Source organism: Vespa mandarinia, chromosome 11 (genome assembly GCF_050613455.1).
Source record: "Vespa mandarinia isolate Hongniang chromosome 11, ASM5061345v1, whole genome shotgun sequence".
In the NCBI taxonomy this organism is placed as follows: Eukaryota; Metazoa; Arthropoda; class Insecta; order Hymenoptera; family Vespidae; genus Vespa; species Vespa mandarinia.
The window spans coordinates 5,191,672-5,207,500 of NC_140820.1; the positions used below are offsets into that span (position 1 = coordinate 5,191,672).

The 15,829-nt window shown below is 24.1% G+C and overlaps 1 protein-coding gene across 4 annotated transcripts in view; it reads right to left on the reverse strand.

Annotated features, from left to right (window-relative positions):
• The window catches only part of LOC118441422 (neprilysin-1), a 95,773-nt gene that overhangs the window by 32,299 nt on the left and 47,645 nt on the right, over positions 1-15,829 (reverse strand). For all 4 annotated transcript variants that reach the window (XM_085660281.1, XM_085660278.1, XM_085660279.1 and 1 more), the window contains 2 exons: positions 12,644-12,858; positions 1,848-1,943 (listed from right to left, as the gene is read on the reverse strand). In XM_085660281.1, coding sequence (XP_085516407.1) covers positions 1,848-1,943; positions 12,644-12,858 — 311 coding nt within the window. The remainder of the gene's footprint in view (positions 1-1,847; positions 1,944-12,643; positions 12,859-15,829) is intronic.

A 15,829-nucleotide genomic window follows, 5' to 3' on the forward strand; every position in this document is an offset into this window, starting at 1 on the left:
TAATCGCAAAATGAACGATTCACTTATCAAGGAAGGTTCGTTTTTTATACGATGAAAATAAGATTAGAATCGAAGTCGTAAAAACTGTAGAATCTTTTTTTTATAATCACTCTTCTTCTTCTTCTCCTTTTTCTTCTTCTTTATCTTTATGTTTCTTTTTCTCAAATCGATGTAGCAAAAGATTACATTTAATATCTCGATTTCAATTTTATCGGACCAACGATAAAGATACGACGGAAGCGTCATGTGGGTCAAGAGCTCGCGACGTTTTCGTCCTCTTTCTATGACGATTTCGAGTCGTATGCAAATTTCGAATGGGGGAAAATGAAAAAATTTACCTAACTCTGAGAAAATAGTGCGTTTACAGTTACCATTCCGAAACGAAAACTCTAATTGCTTGGGACGTCACACATTCTTCGTTCAAATGTCGAAAATGTCGATTCGAAAACACTTTCTACATTGTCAACACACAGACAGGGAAAGAAAGAAAGAGAAAGAGAGAAAACAAAAATGAAATTTTAAATGTTTAGATTAGCAACAATTTTTTAGAGAAACAGAAAAGAAGGAGAGAGAGAGAGAGAGAGAAAAGGAAAGAGACTAAAAAAATTGAATTATTCTTGACATTGTTTTTAATTTAATTTCATAAAAATTTTTGAAATTAGTGATAAATCTTTAATGTTATTATTATTATTATTATTATTATTATTATTATTATTATTATTATTATTATTATTATTATTATTATTATTGCTATTGTTTTTGTTGTTGTTGTTATTGTTATTATTGTTATTATTATTAATATAATTATTAATGTAATTAGAACGGGAAAACAGAAATATATCTAAATCCCAATTAAAAACAATAAATATACATGCATACGTATTAATATAATTAGATAAATTTAAATCTTTTTCTAATGTTTATTATTATATATTTTTAAACAATAATTTATTTCATTTAATAAAATTGATTTTATTTACTTGACTTTGAAGTTTATTAAATTATTTATTTTATAAAACTATTATTTTTATAAAAAATTTACTTTAATTATTTACATTATAATTATTTATATTGTGTATACAGTTGAGAGCTAATGTATTTGTACAAACAGAAATATGGAAATACATTCATATGGTACGAATATTTAAACGTCCCATTGTACATTTTAATTATGTATTTTATATATATATATTATTTCTAATTGTATATATATATATATTCTGTATTATAAATTTTGTATGTATTTAAATATGCATTAATAATTAAGTTAAATTTCAATTACTCAAGAACTTTCTCTAGAATAAAAAAAATAGTTTTAATTTAATTTTAATATAATTTCTGAAATTCCTACCATTGGAAACATTCTTTAAAAAAAAAAAAAAAAAAAGAAAGAAAAGAGAAGCAAACAATTTAAGTTTAACTTTGCGTATATAAATAAATATAATGAAGTGAAAAAAATTCAAAAGAATGTGAATTAAATAGAAGAAAATGCTTTTTATAAATTATTTCTAAAGCACTTTCACAAGTATACGATGTACATATACTATCTATATTTTATATTTTATATATTTTTTAAATGAATATTTCTAAAGAGTTTATCATATCCCTTTTCTTTTTTTTATTGATTGATTTTTAACAGACATAATTTATATAATAAATACTTCAATTTCTTTGTATGTAAATATAAATTCAGTGTATTATTTATTTAGAACAAGTCAATCAATTTAAAAAAAATGTCTACATATTTCTATGGACTTTTTATTTACTACGAAGAGAGTTTATGAATGAATCAAAATTTTTTTTTTCTTTGTCGATTAAAGTTAGTAATAAATTTATTTATTTTTTACCTTTATCATCATATATGCTTGACTCTCTTCATGGAGCGATCTTTTTCTTCTTTTCTCGTACATTAACATGGTCTTACGCCATTTTGGTATATCCTCCTGTAAAAATAAAAAAAAGGAAAAAAATAGTAATAATAAGATAAAATATATAAAAAAAAAACAAGTAAACTACACATTTTTGAGAAAAATCGATTGAATTAATTAGTAAAAAAGAAAAAAATGGGCATAAAAAAATATCAAAGTTACTTCAAATGAAAAGTAAATTCGATATATTTTCTTTTCTCAAGAAGGAAATAAAAGGAAATAAGAGAAAGAGAGAGAAAAAAAAAGAAGGAAAGATACTTGTTAAGTTTAATTAAACAAAATATTTATATCAAAAAAAAAAAAAATCGAAGAAAGAAAGAAAGAAAGAAAGAAAGAAAGAAAGAAAGAAAAAATCAGAATAAAGGGAAAATAAATTTATAAAATTTTCTATCATACGAGAATTAGAACGATATACTTCGCCATCTCTTTTGTTAATCGTGAAGATAAATATATTTAACTAATTAAAAAAAAAAAGCTAAATTTTAATAGCACGCATGGCAAATTTTGTACTTTGTTATATAAATACAAAAAATCTATATGTATATCTGTCTGTTCATATATGTGTCTGTGCGTGTGCGTGTGCATATGTGTGCGTATGTGAGTATGAGATACGAAAGTTCATATAGCAGAGCTTTCACACCATAAATAAACTCGCTTACGTAGGTACTTAAAATGGCGAGGATTTCGCATTGCAGACTCGACCATCGTAGTAGCAAACATCCTCGTCGACATTTAATTAAACGATAAAAAATGTTTAGACGTAAAAGAGATATTATAAGGAGGAAAAAAAAATTAAATCCGAATGAGGCAACTAAATTTTCCACCATCTTATTTTTCTTTTTCTATTTCTTTTTTTACCTAACATTTTCTCACCTCTTCTCAGACTCTCTCTTTTCTTTTTTTTTCGTGAAAATATTATAAACAATTTTATTATAATAAAGTAAACAAAATTTATTATAATTGTTATATATATATATATATTTATATATTAAAATATATGTTGGTATATATATTAAATACAACTAAACTGCAATAAATTTTTATTTATATATAAATCTCTTGTATAATTCATTCTTTTTCCCATTATAATTATCTTTGTGATCAATTTGATTGGATATAACATTAATGTTTCAAGATTATCACTAATTTCAATTGTGAAATTAATTAATTCCAAAAGTGAAAAAGTATTTCTTGTATGATTGATCAAATTAAATTAAATATCAGAAGATTAATTAATTACATGATAAAATTTATTATTTGTTCCATTATTGGAACAACATTCATAATGAAAACATTTTTAAATTCTAATTTTACTTGATATTTTTCTTCTTCGTTTATTTAATATTCGCATTAATAATTTTTGAAAATCTCGGATATTAAAGATATTTATATGTAAAGTTCAATGAGGAAACAAAAACATAATTTCTTTTAAAAGAAACTAAATGACAGACGGCACGGAGTCGAATTGTAAAGCATAAAATGGAAAATTAGAAAGATACTTCCACGGTGTCGCCGACAGCTTTTGGATATTCGCCAGTCTAATAAAACTACTACACGTTCTCTTACCAACACCATCTCTTTTATAAAAGAGAGAGAAAGAGAGACAGAGAAAGAGAGAGAGAAAGAGAGAGAGAAAACTTGATTCTTGGCTTGATCTTCTATTTCCTATAATTTTTTATATATAACACACACATATATACATATATGTATATATATATAGAGAATAGTCCACATATATTACAAATGGTTTTAAGATCTAATTCTTTTTTTTTTTTGTTCCTTTTACAATATTATTTAACAAAAAAAGAGGATTTTATTTTATCAAATATTTTTAATAAAATAAAAATAGTTTCTAAAATTTCATATTGACACAATATTGTATGTATATATAATCAAGTTAAATATAATAAATTAGAAATTATTTATTGAAAAATGTTCGTTTCTATAAATCAATAAATATTTCTTCATTAATAAATAAATTCTAATTCTTTTAAGATACTTAGATTAAATAAATTTGATTTATCATAAAAGAACAAAAAAAAAAAAAAAAAAAAAAAAAAAAGAAAGTAGAAATTAACTTTAAATTTACATTTGTTTACAAAACAGATTGTAACATTTTTGTTGTTACTTCCATTATACTTTGTATCTATACACATACATACACACACAAACACAAACACATACATTTAAACAATATTCAGTTTGACTGCAGTTTTGTATTTTATCTTATTTTCAATGCTAAGAAAGATATGTGAGAAGATAAAATAAAGAGAGAGAGAGAGAGAGAGAGAGAGAGAGAGAGAGAGAGAGAGAGAGAGAGAGAGAATATTTTCTTGTAAATAAACACACAAACGAACTCGAACGACTTATTTTTACTCGTACATAGAGTTCTTTTACGAACTTAAGAAAGTAACTTTTTCTTTCTTAGACATTGAAGACGAAGGCAACTTTCAAGTTTCTACGAATACAGAATCGTCTTCAAACTTCTTCGTTAAACCGAACAGCTTCGTTCTTTTTTTTTCTTCTTCTTCTTATTTTTATTCTTTTTTCTCTTCTTCTTCTTCTTTTCTTTTCGTTTTTTCTTTTTTTTTTTAATTCATAAAATCTCAGCAATGGAATCGAATTTCTTGAAAACACTTATTCTTCTTCTTAATCTCATCGAATATGCTATCGTTTTCTATTAATATTATTAGTTTATTATATGTATGCATTAAAATAAATAAATGATTATCATATAATTTCAAAATTGAATAAATTACTTAGAATTAGGGAGAAAATTATTTCAATATTTGAAAATTATTATAATATACGTACGTGCGAGATACGATAAATATATTGTGAAATTAATGAAAAATATTCACGGACTTTTTTCTTCTTTTTTTTTTTTTTTATTTGATTATTTACGCAATTTCAATAATTCACGATTATGATATAATAGATGAATAATGAAATGTTTCATTATTTTTATTGACTATTTAAGCAAATCAATTTAAATAGTTAACAATTATTATAATAATAAATGTTAAAAACAAAAAAGAATATATATATAGATATTATAAAAACAAAGAAAAATGTCACATCTATCAGCTTCTCAAAAAAAAAAAAAAAAAGCAATTTGAATTTCTTCTTTACAAATAATTAAATAAATTTAAATACTAAGAAATTACAATGATACATATAACAAAAAAAAAAAAAGAAACAATTAAAAATCTTTTTTTTATCGACTTTTGACGAAAGAACGTTTCATCTTTAACGAAAAAAAAAAAAAAAAAAAAAAGAAAAAAGAAAAGAAGAAAAAACAAAGAAAATGTACTTTTTCATAAATACTAGAAGGCTATAAATCATCATCTTTTTTGTGCTTTAATTTTTTGCTTTCTTTTATGTGTTTTTTTTCTTTTCTTTTTTTAAATGTAAATTTTCCATCTCATGCGTATTCGTCGAATCCAATGCAAAGATATCGATATCATTTATGCATACGTGACGAGAGAGTCACGCATCGTGGCACCGGATTTGAATCCGAGCTGATGCCGAGCTTCTTGCCAACCAATGCAACGACGATATTGAATTCGTGGCTCGGACATTATTGAACATATGGCTCCTACCGAGATTGAAATGCATACGCGCAGTGATAGCAATGCTGGTGTAGTAATAGTGGTTGATACCAATATTACTGTGTGATGACCATTATTACATATTATATAGTGTAATAAATCTGAATGAATTCATATTAACTCTATTAATTAACTCTAGAGAAATATTTCTAAATTATTTTATATTAAATATTATACTTTTTTGTATATAAATATATTATATATTATATATATATATATATATATATATATATATATCAAAAAACTTAACTATATCAAAAATTTTGTTTTGTTCAGTAATTATTAATTTTATCAATTAATTATAGTTAGATATATCAAATTTTCTTTTTTTTTTATTTTTTTTATTTTTTTTTTGTTAAAAAAGATTATACGGGTACATTAGAGTACATTTAGGATAAATTTTTTAACGTGTATCTGTCCGTATGCTTCTGGATGTATTATTAATGTTATTCATTAATTATAATTAAATATCTGCTCCAAATTTTTATATTTTAAATAATGGATTATATGCGTATATTAAAGTGCAAATGTACCTCGAATGAATTTTATCATGTTAATTATTATTAATATTTTCTCCTTTAGCGAGGTTTAAATTATTCTAAATTATTTTAAATAGAAAAATGTATTTGCATACCAAAAAAAAAAAAAAAAAAATAAAAATAAAAAAAAGCACTTCGGACGAAATTTATTATGCTAATACTTCGTGCAAATAGTTTTTATTGAATATGTTTGTTGTTTCTTCAAAAAAAAAAAAAAAAGAAAAAGAAAAAAAAATTAATCTTCAATGTTTTTCATTAATAAAAAAAGAAAAAGAAAAAAAAATAGAAATAAAAAGTCAGGACTATAACCAGATGAAAATATTTAAATACAAAGTCTTTGTGTAATTATCGTCGGTCTCTCGGCTATATGCTAATTTTCATTTAATCGTCGCTAATTTAAATCACCGTTGATTTATAATTGTTTATGAATATTTATAGAATGACCCGAGTGCTCGATCACGTGCAATTTTATAATTATTCCCAATTGGACTACCAAGGACAATAAGTTAATATCATTTTGTGCACGTAATTATGTCGTATGTATCTACAATGTACAATTTTCATTTGTTTTGAATATTTTGTAAATTAATTTATTTATGTAAATTAATGTACACATTTTAATATAACGTAAATAGATTTAATATGAAAGAAATAAATCGTATTTAGAAAAATTCTAATATAATCGATAATGTTAATGATAAAAAATACAAAATACATTTTTTACAAATCCTTCATTGTAAAAATTGAATATATCAATATATATTTATTTAAAGATATATAAGATATTACGTGTATGATATTATGTGTATGAATAATATCAACAAATTTTCAATGAAAAAAAAAAAAAACAAATTGTATTTTAATACTCTCTTATAAGAAATATAATATGCTTAATATAATAATAATAATAATAATAATAATAATAATAATAATAATAATAATAATAATAATAATAATAATAATAATAATAATATAATAAAATAAAAAAAAGATTATACTATTATATTATAATCGATAAAAAATACTATTTCTTTTTTCCCTTAAAAACATTCTAACATTATTTATTAACCAATCCAATATATTTAATTTCAATTTCATTGAATTTAATTATAAAGAAAAAAGAATTTCAACGAACGACGAAAAACGATTGATTAATAAAAATATTTGTTTGATTATCTACAGACGAAATAATTTCTTCATGAATACATATATAAATACATATGTACATACATATATAACTATCTAAATGTAATATAGAGATATTTAAGTTATAGTAATTTGTAATACGCAATCGGCTTGGCATTTGGCAAAGCCATGCATGCATACATATAATTCTATGATGAACTTCTCTTTCGTTCGATATCGCGAGTTACAACAAATTACCGAGCTTTCTGGACGCTTTCGAAGTTCCTCTGCCAAACGGACCATGAAATAAGTTGTTGGCACGGTATGTGCGATTAGCATAGACTCTTACAAAAATGTGCGATGACCCGAATGTCGGAATATTTTCTACACCTCGATTTATACTCCTTTTTTTTTTTTTTTTTTTTTTTATTCCTCTTACCTCTTCTTCTTTTGCTCATATTAAATCGTTACGTTTATATGCCAACGATAAAAAAAATCGTCCGATAAATGTGAAAAATGTAAAAGAAAATATAAAAAGAGAGAGAGAGAGAGAGAGAGAGAGGTGAGGGGGGTGGGAGGGGGAAGAGAGAGTTCAATCGTTTGAATGAATCGTAAGAGTTATTTGAATGACATAAAAAAATATAATACATATCAAATAGTCTCCTTCTTTATTTCCATATTTCTTTTTTCTTTTTTTTTCTTTTCCTTTTGAATATTATAATTCTACATATACTTTTGAAATCATTTATTACTGAGAATTCGAATCATAATTATAAGGATATAATAGGCATCAAAATATGAGTTCATTAATTAAAACTTAATCACTCAACTTTGTTTCCTTTCACTTTTTTTTTTATTTTTTTTTATTTTTTCTTTTTTTTTTTTTTTTTTGAATAGCATAACTATTACAATATATGATGTCGTATTTTATTCATCGTTAGGAATAAATGAAAACCTATGTACTACAATGGTAAGTTTGTATTAATTAAAGCAATATCAAACATTTCATAGAAAATAAACTAAAAGAGAATATGATAAACGTGATGAGAATGAATCAAAAAAGAAAAAAAGAAAGAAAAAAGAAGAAACAAGAAAAAAAAAAAGAAAAAAGAAAAAAGAAAAAAGAAAGAGGGAAAGAAAAAATTAATGATAAAAATTAATAAAGAGAAAATATGAAGCTGACCAATGTTGAAAAAGAAAAAGAAAAAGAAAAAGAAGAAAGAACGAATGAAAAAAGGTTTACGATAAAAATTAACGAAGCGAAAAGTTTTTAACTTAATTAAAATCTAAAGAGAGAAGGATACGTTACAAAGACAAATGAGAATTAATTTGATGATGATGATGATGATAATAACAAAAAAAAAAAAAAAAAAAGAAAAAGAAAAAGAAAGAAAGAATAAAATAAGAGAAGAGAAGAAAGGACAAGGAAAGAAAAAAGAAGAAAATAGAAGAAAAGCGAAAAGAAGGATGAAAGAAAAAGAAAAAGAAAAAGAAAAAGAAAAATTAAAACTGATTATAAAATCTTTTGAATTTTCTGATACATCCTAATTTTGTCATTACCAATACCATTTATCCTACTCCAATACACCATCTTAACACACCATCTCGCTTTCGTCACTGGCTAACGGGGCTGCTTTAAAGTGCCACTTTAACGAGCTTAGCTATTGAAGAGGCTCTCCTTTGCTTCCTCCAAGCTCGTATCACAATTACAGGAACACCGTGAAGAGACAAAGGACTTGAGCGTGTCGAGTGTGAGTTATGCTATCTTCCCCTTGTCTTCTCTCTCCCTCTCCCTATCTCTCTCTCTCTCTCTCTCTCTCTCTCTCTCTCTCTCTCTCGCTCTGTCTCTGTCTCTCTCTATCTCTGCCTCTGCTTCACTCTCTGTCTCTCTCTGTCTCTGTCTCACGTCTTCTCTCATGCTCTTAGGAAGGTACGTCCCTTTAACAGCCGCTTTACGAGTATCTACGTGTCTCACGTGCAAACAGCGATTCAAAGAACGCGTAGAACCTCGCACGTTTAGTACATTTTAACGTATGTACGTATGTACATATGTGTATGAATGTGTGTGTGTGTGTGTGTGTAAGTGTATGTGAATGTGGTTTGTATATATGCGCGTGTGTGTGGGAGAGAGAGAGAGAGAGAGAGAGAGGGAGAGGGAGAGGAGAAATAGATGGATCAGATCGTTTATCATACTATATTATGATGAATGAATTAATTAGTCTGTAAATTAGTCTATTTGATATATAATACATTAGAAAGTAAAAAGATTTTTTTTTAATTTGTCCAATCCTTCATGTATCTGTTGATTAGAACAAAAAAAATATATATATATATATTATTGATAATGATATTATAATTGGTATTATCATTTATCATGCTATATCATGACGAATTAATGAATTTTGATTGTACAAAGGTCTATTTGATTTGTAACAAATGAAAAACATTTGTTAGATTTAACGAATCTTTAATGATTATTATGATTAGAAAAAAATATTATTATTATTAATATTAATATAATTAGTAATGGTTGTATTATTATATTGAAAGGATTAAGTTTATATTATTAATATTTTGTAATAATATTAATAATCATAATATAATATATAATAATCATAATATAGTATGTACGCGTATATATTAGTATTATAATAATAATGTATTATTATTAATATTGTAACATGATTATATCAGTAATCTAATTAAAAATGATTATCAAAACCGTATCAATGTTATATAATTATAATAAAATTATATAAAGTTACAATAACATGTTACATAAATATAATAAAATTTTGTAAAAATACATGTATTATAATTTATTAAATTATTATTATTATTATTATTATTATTATTATCATTTGTGAATTAATAAATAATTTATAAAATAAATGATTCTTTGTTATTAATATCAAGACAATTGTAGATCGATAGAGATTGTACGTTTTATTTTTTCAATTAATAAGATAATAATTATAAGAAGAAAAATTTGTTCATCATTTCTGGTTTATTTTTGTTTTGTCGTTATATTACAAAATCAAAATATTCTTATCTCTCATGTTTCTCTATATATGTATGCATGTACATATGTATATTGATTAACTTTCCACGGTCCTCCCAGTGCTCTTATCTTTTTTAAACAAAACACCGTTAACCCTTATCTTCAACTCTACGTACATATGAACAGTGCTTCGAATCTTTTGATAGTAGCTTATTGTTAGCTTAGTTCGAAATTTTTCCTTTCTCAACTTTCAAATATCAATATATTTTTTTATATCAAACTCTCTCTTTCTTTCTCTCTCTTTTCCTCCCTTCCTCCCTCTCACTCCCACTCTTTCCCACTCCTTCCCACTCTCTCTCTCTCTCTCTCTCTTTCTCTCTCTCTCTCTTTCTCTCTCTACATATACTCTTAAATAGTCTGATCACGTACAAACTATATAAAAACTTTTTATAAGATGTATCTATAACATATTTGAAAAAAAATGTATCTATATACATATTTATTTAAATGTTTGAAAAAAAAAAAAAAGAAAGAAACTTTTCATAACAATTCAGCCAAAACTTTCATTCGATCGTTCAACACTAATAAGTTATTAAAGTATATACCATTATATTGTTCGTGTGAATTTATACGATCATATAATAATAATAATAATAATTATTATTATTTCAATTTTATATATCTAATAAATTAAAATCGAATATATTAAATATCGAAACATATTAAATATCATAATAATAATTTTATAAATACGAGCTATTAAAATATAATAAAAGAATATTATATTATTTTCATTATTATTATTATTATTAACGTAATATCGCGATTTGCTTTAACGTATATCACCATTGATAATCATATTGACCCTTGACTATTTCGAAGGAACGAAAAGTGATAATAAAGGGTACATATATCGGACTTTTTTTTTAAGACATTTAATGCAGCAGAAAAATATTCAAGGTGAAGGAGAAAAATTCTTAGTAAGGACGATCGTTTGCAACAAACGATTTTTAAACTGTTTGCGTGAATGTAACGAGCAAACGTCATCGTTATTCGTTTCTCGAAACGTAAACTGGCCAAACGACTCTACTCGAAAATTCTATAGTGTAATTATCTGACCGTAGTATAACCACTATTAACCTTCTTCCCTTTAAAAGGGCTCGTTTATCTACCTACTAAAGATCCAACCTTCGCACCACATGTTTTAGTCATTAACGAAACCACGATCTATGTACCTCTTAACAACCAGTCGGATATGCGATCACAATTATTTACTTTGATAAATTATTTTATAGGAATTAAATGAAACGTTACTTCTTTCAAATATTTATAATATCTAATTCTTTTATTTCAATATTAATAATTTTCAATATCATTTTGTTTTAATTACTCGTTTCATTTTTTTCACGTTAAATATTATTATCTTTTCAATTAATTTCTTAATATTTAATTATATTTTCTTTTTGTTATATGTTTAATATTATTTTTTAATTATTTCAATTTAATTATATTTAATTTGTCCAATGTTAAATTAATTCAATATATTTCGAGCTAATAATAAATTAGATATATATATATATATATATATATATATATATATATATATATATATTATGCATATTAGAGATATTCAATATAACTTGAATCTAATCTAAACGTACGTGTTAAATTTATAGAAATGTTCAATATCATTTTAATGTAATTATATTTAATTTATTGTATATTCTTCAATGTCATTTCAATCTAATTATATTTAACTCGCTATATATTAAAGATATTTAATGCAATATCAATTCAATTATGTTCAATTTATAGTGTATGTTGAAAATATTCAATATTATTTCCGATTTAATTATATTTAACTAGTACATTAGAGATGTTACATTCTGATATAATTATGTTCAAATTGTAATACATCAAAGATATTTAATAACATTTTCAAACTATTTAATTATATACATTTGAAATTTATATAAAACTATTTCAATATAATTCTTTATATACCAATATAATTCAATATAATTATTTAAAACGGAGACTTTTATATTAAAATTATTCCAAATTTTTTACAAATAATTTCTTTTCCTTTTTTTTTTTTTGAACATCTTAACAACAAATGACACGGTATATAATAATCGAGATAACGAATTGATATACTTTGAATACATATTTTATTTTGAAAAAGATTATTTACTATAAAGATTTTTGAAACTTTCAAATTAATTAATAACAATAATAACATTATAGGGACATTTACGTACAACGTATAATTTATAACAATCCTATCCCTTTATACTAACCCTTTGTTAGCGACACGTATAATCTGCTTATCCATGTTTGTAACGCGTATCGATTTATTGCTACGAGTAGCACTATGTCCAATATTATACATAATTAGTGATATAGCTAATATATTATCTGCGGAATAAGATAACTCACCAGATTTTCCGCAAAGAGGCCATCATCTTGATACCTGGTTGGTAGATCGAGAAAAACTGAGGATCTAGAACGATCATAAAGATCGACGTCAACGTACAAATCAAAGAGGGGGGCACCGTTCACTCTAAGAAGTGCCGAGACCAATGGAGTTATGTCAACTGGGACGACACTCTTTGGCGGTAAATAACCACCAAGTTCTTGAAGAAGTTCGTAAACTGAAAAAAAGAAATACAAAGTTTCAAGTTTTAATTCATTATTTTCTTTCATTTATTTATTTATTTCCTTTTTCTTCTTTTTTAACAATCATACGAATTATATGACCGTACTACATATTTATAATAATAATAATAATAAAAATAAATTTATTTTTTCGTCACAAAATTAATTATTAATTCATATTTGAAGATTAATTTATCTTACGTACCCATATAAATATTTATATTCATTATTATTATTATTACTATTATTATTATTATTATTATTATTATTATTATTATTATTATTATTATTATTATTAATATTATTATTATTATTATTATTATTATTATTATTACTGATGTTATATTTTAATGAACAATTTTAATTCTATAATAACAATTCTAAATAAGTTTCCTCTACTTTATCACGAAGAGAGAAAAGTTCAATATTTTTTTTAAAGTTCGCCAAATATTTGCTAATGCATCGCGATAGATGACGAAAACCGATAGCAGATGTGCCGAATATCCGAAGGTATATTGTGCGAACGTCGTTGAAAAAAAAAAAAAAGAAAAAAAAAAGAAGAAAAAAAAGAAAGAAAATAAAGCAAAAGAAAGAAAGAAATAATAAAAAAAATAGTAAGAAAAAAAGAAATTATAGAAAATTCATCGATTCGTTCAGCGCTTTTCTCTCTTCGAACTCGTTCACGATCGAACGAATTTTTCGAATGTAAAAAAAAAGGATCGCGTGGCTTCAAGTGATTTCAATCTCACGAAAGAATCTCTCGTATTCTTCCGTTGGCTTCTAGTTACCCCTAAAATATACGTTCTTCGTTATATCGACATCATCATGTTTATGTCCATGCACCTGTAATGTATACGGTCGAACGATAATTTCGATCACCTTGAAACCATATAGAGATGCGACTAAAATATTGCATGAGGAGTAGTAGTAGTAGTAACAGTAGTAGTAATAGTAGTAATAGTAGTAATAGTAGTAGCAGTTGTAGTAGTAGTATGTAAATAGTAGTAGTAAAAGAATAATAATGTTTTAGTTTATTACACACTATTATTCTGCACTTACTTTACGCTTATCCAGCGTTTACTTTGCATATTTTGTTCCAAATCTCTACGACCTTTAGCTCTGTAAAGTGTGCCAATTAAAGAAAAGACGTGACTATTAATGCTATAGAATAAAATTGTTTCTTTGGTAAACAAGTAATTTATTTATTAATTATATAATTTATATAATATATTATATAAAGAAATCGTTAGCAAATATGAATATTTTTGGCAAAATAAAATGAATTTAATTCGTAAGAATTAGTTTATAACAAATTGTTTATAATAAATTGTTAATTAATTATTAACAATATATTGAAAAAATAGAGAAAATTCTGCCCTTTAAAATGATATTTGATTCAAGTCTCTATGACTTTTAGTCAGGGAGATATTGCCATGTAAATGCAGAACGTGGTTTACTAATAATGTAAAACAAAAATTGTTTGTTCGATAAAAAACTAATTTGTTTATTAATTATTTATTAATTTATGTCATTTTAAAAATCGGAAACGCAATCTAAATCTTCTTTTATTTTTGACAAAATAAGATGAATATATTTCGTAAAAATTTATTTATAAAAATTGTTTATAACAAATTGTTAATTAATTATTAACAATATGTTGAAAAAATAAAGAAAATTCTGCCCTTTAAAATGGTATTTGATTCAAGTCTTTATGATTTTTAGTTTTGGAAATATTCTCATTTAAAAAAAGACATTTACGTTGACCCACTAACTTCGTAATTTCATTCGAATTAACTTGGTGACATACTGACCTACATAAATTCTGAGAATTTACGCGGCCTACTACTACTACTACTACTATTACTACGAACAGCTGTACTATGTGAATTATGAATGGAAATCTTTCGAAAGCGATATCTTCGGAACGAAAAGTCGTAGAGACTTGAAACAAACGCCATTTTCAAAAATTTTTTATTCTTTATTTATTTAAATATTGCAATAATGTCGTTATAATGAAATCGATTTTGTTAATAATTTTAAAAATTGAATTTTTTCTTTTCCCTTAGTAATAAGGAGATAACTAAAATGAAATCATTAATAAATTTTCATTATAATTATATTTGGAGATTATTAAATATTACGATTAAATATTTATGTAAATTTTATTTTGTTTATTTAAAAAAATCTATTACTAGTCATCAATGTACGAAATTGAAAGATCGAAAACTCGGATTACTTTTCTTTTGTAATAAGGACATAATTATGATGAAATTGTTTAAATTTTTATTTCAATAGTAAAAATTTTATTTTATTTATTAAAAATAAGGGATAAAAGATCTATAGAAAATTGATAATATACGTAATTGAATGATCGAAAATTCGAAAGATGTTCTTTTCGTAATTAGAATTCTGTGCTTATCATGCACTTATTCTGCATTTATTTTGCGCTTATTTTGCATTTATATTGTGCTTACCTTACGCTTATCTTACAGCATTATTATACGTAAGCACAAAATAATGATTGAATATGAACCAAAGGAAATATCAATTTCTTACTATCGTTATTTATATCATTACCACTACTCTTACTATATTTTAATCACAGATCTACATAATATATCAGTAATATTTAAACTATAATATCTAATCAATAAATTTTCTATTTGTATAGATGAATACTTTTTTATACAAAACATCAAACAACACGGATCAATTCTTTCAAAAATATATGATTCGACTTAAAAAAGAAAAAGAAAAAGAAGAACAGTTATCCTTCTTATATTCCTTACGTCTTTGCCAACAAAAAAGTACTATCTGTCATATTATAGTTCTTTCCGTACTGTATGATTTTTCTAAACAAAGTTTCTCCATATCTCTAAAAAGAATAAATAAAAGGAATAAAAATTCAAGCTGATTGATCAAGTTATTGGCCTAGTTTATATAGACTTGTGTGTGTGTGTATATGTA